Here is a 17372-nt window from a genome sequence, read left to right on the forward strand (position 1 = left end):
AGAGTAAAAAAGAACTTCGATGATTGGTTGCTTACGAAATAAGAGAAACTAGCGTGTGAAACAACTTTTTGGACGTATCTACTCCGCGAACTTCGGCCACCAACTTTTATACATTGTAATTAAGGTTAGAAGTTCGAACATATTTGAAACAACCTCGTTCAGTCGAAGGTTGTAGTGAATTACCTAGATAAGCTTGAGTTTACATATATGATCACATTTGCATACATCAATGGAACTTTGTGCGCCGACCGATGATGAAAGCGAAAAAGAAAGGGACGATGAAAGCAAAAAGTGCGCCAAATAGCAAGCAATTTGCAGAAGCCTTTCATACTTTTAATTCATTAGTTAGCTTAGTGTGCGTTTTATTATTTTGGCTCCTAGACTTTATGCGATCAGATTTTATCCTTTTGTAGTTGGCAAGTGTTATATATTGTCATGTGAGACTTGAAAAAATATGTTACATGTTGTTCTTGCAGTTATAGCCTTCCCTTCTACAGCGTTACTACTATGGCACCGACTTCTCGTCCTACCTGTAACTGCTGTGATCTCAGCAATTAGCGTAGTTTGGGGCCACTAAAATGATTATACAACATGCCTCTTCTTTTCTTTGGCCTCAAACTTTCCAGAAATACAGATGACAAGAAATATGGATAAACTCGTCCAGTGACTCACCATGCTGGTGAAGTTTACCTTTCTCCTTACGACTGGTCCATCAATGCATTTGAGCCACTATCACTCCTGAGCTCCCCTCCACATCCTGCGCTACCACCACCGCTCCTTCTCTACCTTTGTCACTACCAACACCATCACTAATGTGACAGCCAACATCACCACTACCTTTAACAAGGTCGGAAACTTGTGGTTGGGTCAACAATGACTCATCAATCTCGGGTTCCGTATCTTCCGTCTTCATCTCGCTCTCCCCAATAGAGACGGGCTTGGCAGGCATCCTGTGGGAGGTCTCCACCGGGCCGTACCCGGCTGCACCGAGGATGGCACCACAGAGTTAGAAATTGGCATAAGCCCAGATTTATCTAGCTTGTCCTGACCTTCTACTAGGGCAGGGCTACTATCTGCAATCTTTCTCCAAGCCTTGGCTGCCAGCTGTATAGCTACCCTCAATGCCTAGGCATTTTCCAATTCCATGACTGCTGCCTTATTCTTGGCTTTTATTCTAGCCATTTTCTCTTCAGGCGTCTTTTGTACCTTCGTTTCCTTTCTTTCAATCTCTGTTACTGTTCTCTCATAACCATCTCTGTCCAACATTCCATCGCTGGACTTCTTGGCTAAAAAGAGCACACCTTCTCTATTACAGAAACTGGTCCAGCTACTTTTTTAGCACTTTCATTTACCTCAGCAGGACTTTGTTCCCTATCATTCCCCATAGACACTTTTACTTCTCTGATGCCTTGGGCTGTCCCTCTCGGCTACCATTGTCTCCACCACTGTCTCTGTGCTGGTTTCCGAAATACCTTTCTATTACTGCGCATCCACACTCGTCACCGCCTTGGTTTAACAAGTCTACAAATTTTGACCTGTATAGCCTTTCTCAACATCGGTCTCCCTGACAAACTTATTTGTCAGGTTTTTCAACTTGACATCATCTAAAACATGAAAACCTAATCCAGCAGTAATAGCTCTGGACAAAAACGGCCTAACTGGCTTAATACTTCTACACTCCTTAACAGGCTCAAACTTGCTCTCGCATAATGCTTTTACTACAGCAAATAGTTTTCGCTGCTTCAACTCAGTTATGCCCAAAAAATTCGTTCTCAATCCTTTCACCACGTAAATTTCAGCATCCATGGTTCTGTGTTTTCTTTCCAAATGAACAACCACACTTCCAACAATGTTCAACTCACTACCATCAGCATTTTCCAAAGCTGTTGAAGGCTTCTTTTACCGAATGTTTAACCTATTGGCTGTTGCCTCGGTTACTATTGGCACCTCAGCCCCAGTATCAAAGGTAAACTCGACATTTACTCCATTGACTTCCACATACTGCACAATTCTCCAGCCTATTCATTGATCTTTACCATATTCACACGTATCTCTATAACCAGCAAATCTTACACTTTTACTCCTGCTACTGTCACTGTACCTTTCATCATGCCTATGCATCTTTCGCTTCTCATACCGGCTGTCTCTCATACCTGTTCTTAATGTAATCTCTGGGTCTACTCCACTTATCCCTTACATCAAGAAGGCCGTATCTGCCCCAATACCTCTCCCTACTGCTCCCGACTGTCGTACTTCCCAACACTGCTGTTATGGCTACCTTCTTGCCTACTTGCCTACTGCTGCGATCTCGTCTTTCATACCTTACTTCTCCACCCTTATTCGTGCAATATTGGAATACATGTCCACATTGTCTACAAGAAAAAACATTTAATGGAGGGTTGGTTCCGCATCTCATGGCCACTACGCATGCAAGTGTAACAAAATCTATTCTTTTTATCTTCTTTACTATTTGCTATATATCTAGAGACATACCTCTCTGCTATTTTCTCTATACCTCATTGCTATACTCTCGACTCTTTGCCCCATACCTACTAACATCACGCTCATCACTACTATCATCATAATACTTTTTATCACTCCTAGGACTACTTCTAGGAGAATATCTACCTCCTGAGTCGTATCCTCTATTACTACCACTTCGGTACTTCACACGAGGGTTGCACTCTGACACCTTTGCTACCTATTTCCTAATTTTACTTTTCAAGCCGCCACCTCTACTCTTTACTTTCAAGAACCTGACTGAGTTATTTGCCATCTTATGAGCCCTCAATGTTTCATTCAACACCACCCAAGTCAAATTGGCATTCTTCATCAAGTCTCTACTCCTTTCTCTATTGCTCAACTTGTTAACTGCCACTATAAGAGCAAACCTTACTCTATCAGCATAATTCGTTACCTTGGCATATTTGCTGAAACTTTCAACTCGTTGCAAGAACTCTTTATCGCTTTCACCGAGTGCCTGTGTAGTCATCAAAAACATATGCCTCTTCACGAACATGTTCTCCTGTCTACCATTATATTCTTGTAAAATCCTCACTGCCTCTTCATAAGTGGAATTTGCATCATTTACATCGAACCCTTCACCTTTTAATACTTTTCCACCACTGTGCCTAATAGCTCTAAATAACGGCGTCATCTTAGCTCTATCTCTCATAATAGGGTGTATATTGCCACCTTCATTACCTCTCAACCGCATTTTCATTACAAAAATTCATCTTTTTCACAAATCTCCCTCACGAACTATCACCGTGTTCACCAAACACAAGCTTTGGATAACCGAACTCCATCACAACACGACTTCTTTTTTTTACCACTACACCTTTCCTTTTATTTTTAATTCACTCCTCTTTTGCAAATAATAAATGTAAGCGCCTCTCCCTTATATATTTAATCACGACACACACAGCTTTGACCATCACCTAGCCTGCACCCCATGAACGGGTACTGTCAATCGTTTAACTTACAATACCACCAAAAACGTTTGCCAACGATAGCTACAAAAGAAGTTAGAGCTTCTTCAATTGCGCCAAGTTGTATAAATAGATGAACTTACATGAACTGAAGCAACAAAAGAAGTGCTTCTGTCTCGCATGCGCTTTTATAACCTTCTCTCTATTGTGTCACCACTACGTTATTGACTTCTCGTTTAGCTTTTTTCCCTACCTGTAACTGCCTTGATCTCTGACATGAGCATAGCCTGGGGCCCACTAACCCGAATATACAACAGAATTTGCTTTGTCATCTTACTCTATTCCGACTATGTACAGTGTAATGATAGGTATTGCAGGCAATTACCTGTATATCGGTATGGAAATGTAGCAAGTGTCAGAGCATATCAGAAATACAGGACTGACCGGCCAGGTTGGTACCAACTGTGAGCCGTGATCAGAATCTAAATTAGGTTTGTGTTTTATTGTATTTGTTTATTACACCCACTTCAATTTGGGCTGTCTTGGCGAGATCTCGATCACGAGCATTAAAATTTCATGTGCACTTGAATACTACTATCACATTCAGTTTGTGCACATTTACTTGGGTTGTGCAAATTAATTTGATTCTTAATGGTTTAGGTGCTAGTGAGGTGTTAGGCTATTTTAAGCAATACTAATATTTACCAGCAAATATACTTCATTATTCTATTCTAATTAAAATACACTACAATCTAAATTAACATATATTAGTAATGATACAAGGTTAAAATAACCGATAAATATGATACACTTACTTGAACAGTCGTCCATGTTCATTTGCTCGGTATCATACGGCGTGAAACTCGACAGTTAAACGAGAGTCATAACAATCCATGGATAGAGAGGCTCAACAGTTGAAATACAATAAACCTGGGCAGTGAGAGAGAAAAGGCTTAGCACAGGGATGACCAAATGATTTTGGTCATGATCCGCTGCGGCCGAATCTAATGAACTAAAGATCCACAACAAGCTGAAAATGTGCATTTTTCTTTTTGCCATATATGAACACGCAATTATTTGTGTACATCTCACAACAAAGTGACAAATGCGATTTTAAAAAACATTGTTTATATACATAATTTAACTAAAAATCACTGAATGAATGTGTTGTAATAAATATGTCTGATGTCAGTGAGAAAAATTATGAGTGAGCTTTGACTTCACAATATTATCAAAACGCAGTTTCCTGCCACTTACAGCGACTCTTAAAATTCATGAAGAGGAGTATTTGTGAGCCGTGTTCTTCGATTGTTTTTTTTTACAAAATTCATTGCTGAAAACAATAAATTTACAAAAATTCCAAGAAAAGTATACAAAAGCATTTTTTAAACCAAATTTTTGAAAAAATACTGCAAAAATATTTTTTGACAGCCAACTTGAAAGATCCACAAAAAAATTACAGAGATCCGCATTCAGATCTAGATCAGCCATTTGGCCATAGCTAGCTTAGCAGATTATGGAGAAAGATGCTTCACAGATGGAGTGAAAAGAGCCTCAGCAGGCGGAGGGCAAAGAGACTGAATCATTGGAGCTGTTTCATTGTATTGATGTTTCTGTTTGAAGACTGTGAAAATGTTATTTAACAGTCAGACTCTTTTTTTTAATGTTGCAAAGAATTGGCATTTTAGTGGACTTGTCTTAAGTGTGCCATGAGAGTTTACTGATTGGAAATGATGGCTAGCTCCAGTTATTTTGGTCGTGTTTGATAAAGGCCTAATTTCTTTTGATAGTTTTCTGGCGGTCCAGTGTATGCGTCTTTTCTCATAGACTACCTCCTTTTGAGGTTTTTAATCCGCTTGTGGATGGGTATGTGATGGCTGTTTAGTCCTGATGGTCCTCTGATGTACCAGGTGTTTTCTTTGTTGTAGCATTGTGCATATCTGCGGTGGCTTAGGCATTGTATCCTTCTGGCATCGGTGTTTGCTAATGTTTCTATACAACAATGATTGTTAGGTGCCGTTTCATTTTTTAATTGATCTTCCCTTTTTGTTTTGCTCATTTACTTTATTAGCTGCAGCATCTTTCGTCACAATAATCTATAGCCATTTTGTTCTTAGTATCACCATCGGTAATTAGGATGCTACACACCAAGCATGCAGAAACCACCCTGAAGTAAATTGCAATAGTCGAAACCAGACTCTTGAACAAAGTGGTAGTCCTAAAAAGGGCCATTGGTGAGAGCATTGTATATTCTGTTTGGTGAGAACACTGTGTGTTCTCACCAAACCGTCGTTCACACTTCAGTCACAGTGTTCAGACTTATTCTGCAACACATTTGTGGCCTTCATATGGCGTCAAATGATGTCAAATTTTATGCTAATTAATTTGGTTAAATGTTAAGACAATTTATATGTGCCGATCTCAAATTTTTGGTTTTACCGAATGTTTAACAGTTTCAGTAACAAAAGTTCTTGTAGTGACAGTGTTAATGATAGTGGTAACCATTATTGTTATGTTTTACTTTTAATAATAATGATAGTTGATAAGGTTTGAGTTATTGTTGAAATTAAGCTAGCATACTATAATTTCGTTTACTTTCAATGAGAGTTAATTACAATCAGAGAACTTATTTTCGCATTCTTGAATTGACAGATATACAGTAACTGAAGGAATCACTGACATTTTTTCTGTCTGTTCTTCTAGTCTATAAACATACAATTTTTTTCTTTTCAGCGTAGAAATAAAGGGAAAAAATTGATTAGGCAGTTTGCGTGTAGTTGGCTGTTTGTGTAACGTAAACGATCTCGAAATGGATAGTTAACATTCTAGGAGCGTCTACTCTGCTGTCGAGCCTTAGTGTTTGACAGATACTTGCACCTTACTGAGTTGAAAACTTGCATAATATGCTGTTTACAAAAGATCTTCATTTGAGCTTTAAGTTATAACAAGCCAAACCCACAGCTGCGTTCAAACATTTACCAATAAATGTGACAGAAGTTCTGGATTTGACCAATAAGCTGCAGTATTACAACTTCTTTCAAACGTAAAAAAGCAATGTGACAGTTAGTGAGGACAAATCATAGAAAAAAGTAGAAAGTAACATTTTTATGACTTATATTCAAGTTGTGATGAGTTATCTACATTATTTGAAGTATTTACATATACAGTCATACCTCAACATACGAGAAATTTGAGATACGAGCTGACTTTCTAGCAAGTTTCTTTCTTAAGGTATGAGTAATATTTGAGATACGAGAGTGTGAACCGGTTCTTGATAGACACTACACTATTTGACCAAGTAAGTGAGAGGCTGTTTTCGAGAACAGCATCGCTCAGTTTTTTTTACTCTGTTTTAACAGGTTTTTAACAGGTTGGCTGAAAGTTGTAGTTAATATGAGGCAAAAGTGCATAACTGACAATAAATACTAAAAAGATATGACAACAAAATTAAAGTAAGTTTAGTAAAAGATTAAAACTTAACTTCAAGTGTGTGTTTAGTAAAGTAAATTCATTGAAGCTAAATTCAAAGTTTCTATTACGCAGGGTTACAAAAGTTTAGTGTGCCGAACACGTTGTTGTCAAGTCTTTGTCAAGTCTCTGTCAAGTCTCTCAGACTCCCGTTATCCCTAATGTTTGTCTCGAAGGTAAAAACTCCATTCAATAGTGTACATAGTGATGTTACACTTCATTGCAGATAATAATAACTAAATGGGTATTTGCTACTTTGTTGGTGTCGGTACTAAATTATAACAATTAAAAACACTTCCACCGTAATATCCTCTTTAAGCGGTTTTTTCATAATATAGTAACAGATTAATTTTTCCTTAAATGTTTTATATACAGAATAGTGCCTCGAGGTGCAAGTAAATTTACATACGAGCTCAGTGGCAGAACGCATTAAGCTCGTATGTCAAGGTATGACTGTATATTTTTATAAAGAGCAAACTTGTTGCCAAGGGATTTTATCAAATTAAGTTTATCATGGATCATTGCAGATCATTTTTATAAAGTATTTCCTAGTCAGCTTTATGAATATTTTATTTTTAATGGCGTACTAGTGTATAAGCTAATAGCGATTATAGTGTATTTAAGACGGTGCTGTAACCTTACATTTGAAAACGAAATTTAATACAAATTACTGGTACTTTCAAAGGTATTTAGTCTGAAAACCTCAACACTCATATTGAAGTTAATGTTTTTCTCGCATTCCTCTATTCCAAAAAAATAAATTGTGAAGTTTAATTCACAGATAATTTGACATCAAAAAAGGATATTGAGTTATTTAGGGACGTGTTTGCGTCATAGCGTTAAGCATGTTTTTGTAACTCCATACACAGCGCTGTACAAAAAGCTGTTGTAGTTTGCACGCAGTAAACAATCATTTTGAGCTTTAAGCATCTTTATTGACCAATAGATTAATTCCACATTGATGGCTACCACTGCAACCGCAACAGCAAACTGTATATATGTCTCCAGATAATACTTTAATATGAGTTCTCACTCTCTTTGAGAAATTCCGCTCTTAGAAATTATGATATTCCACTAACAACCTCTTTCCTGCATTTTTTGAGCAACAATTTCGAGAGTTCGCTGGTACAGCTATTAGTTCATTCACTTTTATATATTCACAATTATTGGTAGCTTAGAGGTCAGTTTACTAGAATCACATGCCAAATCAATCAAAGCAGTCGAATAACAGATAGCTGAGCTCTAAAAAGAATATCCTGAATTAGTTTGCCCAAAAATAGAAAAGTTGAATAGCAATAATCAAGCTTATACTCTATGCAAAAAGTAGGGCATAATCTTAGCAAACTCCTTGGTCATGTATCTATTCAAACTCAAAACATCACCACCTTCTCAGCAGACAAAGGAAATAAACGGTCTGTAGTTTGTGTGCAAATAATATTCTCTATCGTGCCTCGTCTTTCTCACTCAGTAATTCTTCATTCCCAGTAATGTGTTAGCGTTAATTTTTTCATTCAGGACTTGGTTGAAATATTATGATTCCATTTTAGGAAGAAATTACATATAAATTATGTCCAATGTTGCTGTCGAATTTGGACCAGATGGAGGAGGTAGAGTTAAGGTAAGCCAACTTGTTTTAAAGACTGGGTTTAAAGTTGTTTGTACGCATTTTTTATGTTAAGCACAATTGATAAACCTCTCAGGACAGTAATCGATCAATTGGCTGATAATTTTCATAGTTTATGTATCGAAATGTGATACAGTCCTGTGAATAATTCAGGAAAATCAATCTAAAGACAGGAGCCCTCGAGGAAATTCAAGATCTTTTTTGCTTATCAAACTACTTTTTTAGTTTTATTGACACTGGCTATCAATTTGAGGTCAAGTTTACAAGAATCAAGCGGTTACTCATTTAATTTCTCATCAAACTTTGATGGTGTGAGTTGTGGCTCTGCAGTTAGTTAGATTTTACCATATGCAGTAGTCTCTCGCTATTTCAACTCTCAACTTTTGCAGCTTCAGTACTTCGCTAAATAAAAAAATATTTATTAAACACTTGAAAATTAAACAAAATAAATATAATAAAACCTCAAAATACATGAATCGCTCTCATATTTTTAAACATGTGATTTTTTTCCCACAATGAACCCAGTTAATCACAAATACGAATATTCAGGCCAGATCAAGTCCATACTAATGCATAGGTGCATTCTCTGGCTTAAAATACTGTGACTGAATTTGAAATATAAACTACAAATCAGTCAAGGAAATTCAGTTTATCTGCTTATTATATATGAAATACAAGCAATAAATACAATAAGTTTAGAAAGCACTTTAAGTGTTCTGGTATTAAAATTATTGCTCATACTTTAAAAGTTAGTTTCTATTTTATGGATTTTCACTTTTGTGGAGATAAACTGCACAACTACTACGTAACAAGTAGTTTATCTATATCCTGCATTTTTCATCCAGTCAGTTGCAGTCACATCACTATATGCGGTGTTATTGTTTCGTAGCACTGCAATCTACACTATAAACACTATCCTTCTTTCAATATTTCCCTTCTCTTACTCCTTTCTACCCTTTTCTCTTTTTTCGGTCGTTCCTGTCACCATCTTTTCTTTTCTGCCCTCCACATTCCTCTGTCTATTTATGCGTTGTTCTACCAACATTTACCTTTTCATCTCTTCCACCTTTACTAACACTTTACTTTTCCTGCTCTTTATTCTTTTCATCCGCCTCACTCTTCCTTGCCTTCCTCCACTCTTCCCTGCCTTCCTCCACCCTTACCTGCCTTCCTCCACTCTTACCTGCCTTCCTCCACTCTTACCTGCCTTCCTCCACTCTTACCTGCCTTCCTCCACTCTTACCTGCCTTTTTCCATTCTTACCTGCCTTATTCCACTCTTACCTGCCTTCCTCCACTCTTACCTGCCTTCCTCCACTCTTCCCTGCCTTCCTCCACTTTTCCCTGCCTTCCTCCACTCTTCCCTGCCTTCCTCCACTTTTCCCTGCCTTCCTCCACTTTTCCCTGCCTTCCTCCACTCTTCCCTGCCTTCCTCCACTCTTCCCTGCCTTCCTCCACTCTTTCCTGCCTTCCTCCACTCTTACTTGCCTTCCTCCACTCTTACCTGCCTTCCTCCACTCTTACCTGCCTTTTCCATTCTTACCTGCCTTATTCCACTCTTACCTGCCTTCCTCCACTCTTACCTGCCTTCCTCCACTCTTCCTTGCCTTCCTCCACTTTTCCCTGCCTTCCTCCACTTTTCCCTGCCTTCCTCCACTCTTCCCTGCCTTCCTCCACTTTTCCCTGCCTTCCTCCACTTTTCCCTGCCTTCCTCCACTCTTCCCTGCCTTCCTCCACTCTTCCCTGTCTTCCTCCACTTTTACCTGCTTTCCTCCACTCTTTCCTGCCTTCCTCCACTCCTACCTGTCCACATCTACCCTTCCTCGCTTTCTTCCACTCTTCCTCGCTTTTTGCCATCTTTTTTTGCTGTCCTCCATCGATAATCGCTTCTACTCAGCACCTTTCTACATCTATCCTCGCCACCTACTTTCCACCTTCCTACATTCTTTCACCTCACGCTCTTTCCAGCTGTCTAACTAATCATCAAATAGAATCCTTTTTGTGTTTTATGAGATATTTTTTAGTACAAGTTGATTTTTTTAGGGTGTGACTGTTGTAAAACCTATAATATATGGAAACATTGCTAAACACTTTGGCAAAAAGAGGGAGGAAGATGGTCACACACATCAGGTATGCATTTCCTAGACAATGTTGCGGAAGAACTATCGAACAAAAGCGATTCTGACATTTTTTGTAAGCTTAGTTATGTCTGGTTTTATTTGATAATCATCCTCAAAATTACGCGTTGAGTACTGCTTCATTTAAGTTGTCAGCTAAACATGATGAGGACAATCACCTTTATGATTAACATTGAACATATTTGCATAGCCTTGGCTCAACATATTTGCATAGCCTTGGCTCAACATATTTGCATAGCCTTGGCTCAACATATTTGCTTCATGATGACACTCGCATGAATTTCTCATTTCATATTAGTTACAATGCTTTCTAAATTTCTGAACAATCAAAAATATTTTCATACTTCTGCATTGCTTATAGTTGCATTAAATTACTTCATGGTTTCAATACATAAAGCAAAGGTTGTGTAATAATAACAGATGAATTCTGTTTTTCTGTTAATTCTGTTTTTCACAAAAATATAAATTATTTTACATTTTATTTCCTTTTGCTTGTAATTTGAGTTGAATTTGGATTTTGTTACCTAAACGCTTGCGCTACGGTCAAAGCTCTTCTTACAATTTCTTTAACCCGGTTTAATCTAAGAAGCAGATCTCAGATGTAGAGTTAGACTGTAGGTTTAAATGCAATCTTGCTGCTGCCAGAACGTGAAACATAGTCAAACAACGCTAATTACTGTGAGTTTTAATCTTCAGTTTATTTTCATCCACATTTGGCAAACCGAGGGAACAGATAGTTCTTAGCTAGAGTTTTGATCGTTTCAGTGGACAGTAATGCTAAAGCCCTACCACAATGAGGACATGTCAGCGTATGTCAAGAAAGTGCATTTCAAGCTCCATGAAAGTTATCTCAATTCAAACAGAGGTGAGGCCTTCTCTTTATATGTCACAGATATCGCGAGTTGGCGCACTTAACCTCAGTTTTTGCTTCATTTAAAGTCCACTTCTAACAGCACCAGATGAATCAATAAAACATCTCCGGTAGATAAACATAAAATACAAACGGAAGCGACGTAGGATTGCGAGACATCAGTCGAAATGGCGGAGTTACGAAACTTTACTGTCTGTATAAAGGAGCTTCAAGAGTGTAAATCAGAAGGTAGAGGTCAAAATAGGTAAAAGGTCAAGTATAAAAGAACTCGTCTCTTTGGTCTCAAGGTCAAAGAGACGAGTTCTTTCAAACAAAAGACATCAATCAGTGTGTCAAGTGCGGGTTTTATAGCTGCTTTTTGGGTCGTCTATTGAAACCATTTCAATATCCTAGTCTCATTGATTAAATTATATGTTAATAAATAGAGTTATGCATTTAGGTGTAATTTTAAGCATGGTTATGTAAGATTTTCATATCAGTGTTCCATGATCGAGGTGTCCAATGAACTAAGCCAAATTTCAACACAGCAAATTGCCATGTCTAAAATGGTATTTTTATCTATAGCTTCAGTTTTTGAGACTGTAAACTCGGTACGTTTGGCTTTGCTCTCTTTATTAATAACGTACTCTCACTCTAATCACATGAACTGACTGATTATTTAGGTAGTCTGTATCCTGATTAACTCCGTCATATCATAATAGTACTAGTACAGCTTTCACGGCGCTGTGTCAGGTTGTTATGGTTACTGTTACGCAGTTGTTCTGAAACCACCTTATGAAGTAACGGAGACGGGCTGGGGAGAATTCGAGATTGCAATCAAAATACACTTTCAAGACCCAAATGAACGTCCGGTGAGCCTGAATTTGTTCTTAATTCAGTTGAGTTTAGTATTGTTTATAAAATCTTATCTTTGATCTTTGGAATATAATCTGCTTGAAGATGTGCTGTCACAAGATATTCTTTGCACAGGTTACTGTGTTTATATGCCCAGGAGACATGTATAAGTGAGCATGTAGTTTAGTTGGCAGCATCTTCAATTAGCGCGTGTTAGATGAAAAAGTGTTATTTTTCATGTAGACTCGAACAATTGTTGTCAAATTTGTAAATCGGAAATCAATTGTGTAGCAAGCGCAACAATTTTCTCTTGACATAAATCAAAGATTACACGTTAGCATATATTCACCACTGAGTGTTAACATATATCAACCACTACATGTTCAAATATTGTATATCAAAGACTATGTTAACATACATCAGCCAATGTATGCTAAGATATATCAACCAGTATATGTTAACATATATCAAAGAACATGTTAGCATATATAGGCCACTACTTGTTAACATATATCAAAGACTGTTTGTTAGCATATTTACATCTACATGTACATATGTACATGTAGCATCTGTACATGTTAACATATATTAAAAGCTATATGTTAACTCATCAAATTGCAAAAATAATAAGTGTACGGCTTATGGCAGGATGGGTAATTGGTGTGAGTTGAACTTATGCAGGGAATACAACAAATATGCTGAATAATGGTATACAATGTATTTAGTTATTTTGTGTGTTCAAAATCACCAGGTATACAGATGAAGAGTACACATAGAGTTGTAGCCTTATTTAGATATACTGTGCTAACTTTGTATATTTAAACAAATTTTTAGTTTTCTTGTACATTGAATCGTAACAAATTATCCCACGACCAAACGAGCGGAGCGAAGTTTGAAAGTTTTTATGATAAATGCATGTGCACACAACTTACGAAAATTATTCATCATTAACGTTGCAAACCCTTGTTTCGAAATCTCATCAACAAATTTAACCATCGTTTTGTAGAGTCGTTAAAGTTTAATAACGATACAAACACATATAAGCCTATTTAAACAGGTTACCAAGTCTTTGTAAATTGTCGACAGTATCTTAAAACTTACCCATCTGATCGGATTATACACAAATAGACAGATTAATTTGGCCGAAAATCGCCACAAAACGCTTGAAAAGCTTGGATTAATAAAAGTTAAGACCAGCCTACGATACGCCAATAAAGCCGTGCGACAGATAGTATAACTATTTAGCAGTGCGCATTTCATGAGAAAACTGTGCTCATTTCACCAGTCTATGGCATTGTTTACTTGTAATCGAATTTATCCGAAGGTGTTCTGTAATAAACGTAGACCGTTTGAGGCGTAGATCGATTTACAGGTACGAAATTGTGGTACACAGTTTATCAGCCTATGTTTTTTGTCCAATCACCGAAGGTTTCATTAAATTATTTAAAACGTTAGCTGAGATTCTTTACAACTTATGTACAAGCTAGGGCCGAACTACAATGCCCTTTTATGACAAGAACATTTTTTATTTTGCTGCAGTTTGCAGAAAACTTCCAGACGTGTGAACGCTCATACTTGTTTTCTGTTAAAGATCGCTATCAAAACGATTCTACATTCAACACAACCAACTTTCAAACTGTGTAAAGTACACAGTAGCTTGCCATTTTACTTCTAACTTTGCATTTCACTCGATTAGCTATCAATGACCAAATCCTACAACGTAAAAGAGAGGAGACTGGATTACGTGACCTTAAACAGAACGCTGAACTTATCTAACTTTTCTATATTTGTTGAAATTGTTATTTGCACCTTTTTGAAGTCGTGCTTCCTCAAATTTTATGTCATCTCGAACAACTTTCATTTGCACTATACTCTGCCATTTCCTGCTGACAACTACTTTTTCAACAACCAGCACTGCCATTTCTTTTTTCTGTTATCACTTATTCCATTGTCAGGTCGTGGGCTGTATGACAGGGGAATTTTTAGTATATAAATATATAATCGTTATAAATACCCACCTTATTGTAGCATAAGAAACATGTTAGGAATACTGAACTGTTTTGCTAATAGCATCAATTATCAATAACAGTTAGTTGTTATAACTTTTTATACAATTCTTATTTTCTAGATGTGATTTTTGGGAAAATATTGTCAGTTGTTTAACATTGCGTTTATTGAAATGGCAAAGTTAGAAAAAAATTGCTTCGTGCACATTTTGGTGGCCATGACAAGGGTATGTGATCATATTAAACAGGGGTAAAGGCTTGTTCACACTATATTGCCGCCTTATGTCAGTGTTTTCCTTTCGTCGTTTGTCGTCAACTACGTAAACTGCGGGCTGATAAAGCATATATATGGCTGATATGATGGCATCGATAAAGCAATACATCAGGAAAGTTTTCAGCTGTCAAACTTTCCTGATATTTCGCCGAACATTGACGACAGCTTGTATAACATGAACCATTTCGGCGATAGTAATTTGCAGTCGCGGATAGGGTGATTTATTTCTGTTTATGATAGTCGCTGTAAGACTAGTATTTGACGCAAGTAGGTAAAAACAAGGGGGTTTCTTCCCGAAAGCTCAAAAAGAAAAATGAGAACACTACATCACGGAGTGTTTCCTGATGCAAACTTGGATGAGTTTGAGACAGTGTGAACATTGTTATCATCAATGATCACCAAAGTATTGTGGCATCAACGCCGAGATACAGCGATATAGTGTGAGCCAGCCTTAACATGTTGGGATGAGATTTTACCTCCTTTGGTTGTTGTAAACATCTCTATGGAACCATCTATGGAAACATCTATGGAAACATCTATGGAAACAATAAGTTAGAGTTAAGATTTAAAAATACAGTTTTCATAAGTTTGGTATAGTTAAGACTTATTCTGAGATCAAAACAGAGAGAGCGAATAAAAATGACACAATTGGCCGTTATTTACACACACTTTCGGGTGTATATGTTAAACATGACACAATTGGCCGTTATTTACACACACTTTCGGGTGTATATGTTAAACATGAAGTTCCAGGGAAACTGACTTGTTGAACTGTTTTTAGTCTGCCTGCTGATTGGCATCAAAAGGGAGCTGAGTGGATGCATTAGGGTTTGGTGTAATACAACAGATTGCATCTCTCTGTTTTACTACAGAGTTTTCCTCAATCGTATAAGTTTGTAGGTGTTGTCTTACAGGTTACCATCTACCACTCACTCAAACTCTTCCACACCGACTCATCAGCCACTCTCGGCAAAAAACATCTGGTTAATGAGGTATATGATGAGCTGGTATTCCTTGAGCCATCTGCCATGATGAGACAGTGCTTGTCTAACACCAAGCACCTGTCATTGGGTGTCTATAAACACGAGATTGACTGTGAGTACTTCTCTGCTTTTTCGCGCTGGTCCTTGTGTCAGCTAGGCCATTAATTTAAAGTGTTCAATTTTGGATGCTCTAAATCATAACAGCTGCGCATTTGAGAAACTGTTTAGCTGACAAATTTGTTTTTATTGGGACTAATCTTTTTTTAGTTAAGTTTGATCATTTGAAATCAGCAAGTTTCCATTTTGAAATGACTTTTCTGCATGAAGACAACACAGTATTTTTTTTAATTATTACCGTCATATATGTGCGTAATATAATATAATAGCATATTGTACAGATATTGAAAGACTGGTACAAGTCCAGCTTTAGCTTCAGCTAGCTAGAATTTTGAGATGTTTTTGAAAATTGTAAAACTACCGATATGATATGCCTTACAGTTCTGTAGGATGGTTTGGAAGAATTAGGAGTTATTTTCTCTTCACCTTAACAGTTCAGGAGTCTTCGACTCCATGTTGTATGGAGCACTAGCAACAAACAATAGCTTGAATACTCTTGTTATCTATTTGAAACCATAGCTTCTTCTCCAGAAGTTCATCATATGTTTTCTATAGTTGAAGAAAAGAAGAAGACCACACTAAGCAAGATTACCTCAGCCAAGTCTAAAGTAAGGCTAGAGATTACGGATTTAAGTAACCGATTAAAAGATTCAAGGGAGGCAATTCAGAAACTTCAGCAGGAATTGAGGGTGTTGGAATCCAATTCATCAGCGAATGCACCATCCTGATTGCAGGGTAACACTCGCTAAACACATGTAATAATGTTCTCAACCAGCCATCTCTCAGTGTACAGCTATCATGTCTATTTTTAAGACATAGAAATTGTATATAGCATTGTTCTGTACATCTTGTGTTTTGTACAAATACATAATCTATTCTAATATCTGCTAATAAGTGTGTTTATGCTATAAATTAGCAGGAGATCATCAGATATATGTCTACAATGAATTGCTGTTTGTTGTTGGTTAAATACCTCTCCAATCAAGTTTGCACTGCGCCTGGGCGGTATCTATTATAGCCTATGATGAATAAGGTTGATTGTGATTTTACACACAGTTTGATGTGCACAAAATATTTCTACAATGTGTCCAAAATCGATATAGGGTTTTATACCTGCCTGCAGTTGTTTAATTTTTCAATATTGAGAACACCGTTTTTATAGCTAAAGTATTTAACTGTGGAAACATAATCTGTGAATTATGTACATAAAAACCAGGGTTGACCTGTTACACAAGCTCTTGAGCATAGCTTGCAAGATTTGTTAGGAGTAGACCTGACCAGTAGTGTCTGCTATAACATTCTCATTTCCCCACAATAAGTCCACACACTGTATATAGTTCTGGCCTACTTAAAATTTATGGTATAAAGTTGTTCACGCTTTGCCAAAGTAGACACATGAAAATAGGAAATTATTATGGCTAGTTCACTGTTAGTTTAGGGTGCCATGAGAGATCAGCAGGTGGAATAACTATACGTACAACGATTCACAAATGTCAGGGCAGTTGTTAGTGTCGAACTGCCACGCTGTAAGTTGCCAGTTTAAACCCTGATTCACGCAATCTTTTTCCCAACTATCGTGGCTTTGGATGGGCACAGTTTCTATTAAGGTAGTGATTTGCTCTTTACA

The 17372-nt window shown here is 37.3% G+C and overlaps 1 protein-coding gene across 3 annotated transcripts; it reads left to right on the forward strand.

Annotated features, from left to right (window-relative positions):
• The first annotated feature begins 40 nt into the window (after window positions 1-40).
• On the forward strand, window positions 41-16628 carry LOC137401471 (YEATS domain-containing protein 4-like). Of its 3 annotated transcripts, none has more exons than XM_068087826.1 (7): window positions 41-124; window positions 8447-8517; window positions 10566-10652; window positions 11426-11525; window positions 12288-12382; window positions 15560-15740; window positions 16301-16628. In XM_068087826.1, the coding sequence occupies exons 2-7, from the start codon at window positions 8467-8469 to the stop codon at window positions 16471-16473; spliced, it is 687 nt and encodes a 228-aa protein (XP_067943927.1). In that variant the 5' UTR covers window positions 41-124; window positions 8447-8466; the 3' UTR covers window positions 16474-16628. The 3 variants fall into 3 exon arrangements, with proteins under 3 accessions (XP_067943927.1, XP_067943928.1, XP_067943929.1); XM_068087827.1 differs by lacking the exon at window positions 41-124 and adding an exon at window positions 128-291; XM_068087828.1 differs by lacking the exon at window positions 41-124 and adding an exon at window positions 5605-5665.
• The last annotated feature ends 744 nt before the right edge of the window (window positions 16629-17372 follow it).

Source organism: Watersipora subatra, chromosome 8, assembly GCF_963576615.1.
Source record: "Watersipora subatra chromosome 8, tzWatSuba1.1, whole genome shotgun sequence".
Taxonomy (NCBI): Eukaryota; Metazoa; Bryozoa; class Gymnolaemata; order Cheilostomatida; family Watersiporidae; genus Watersipora; species Watersipora subatra.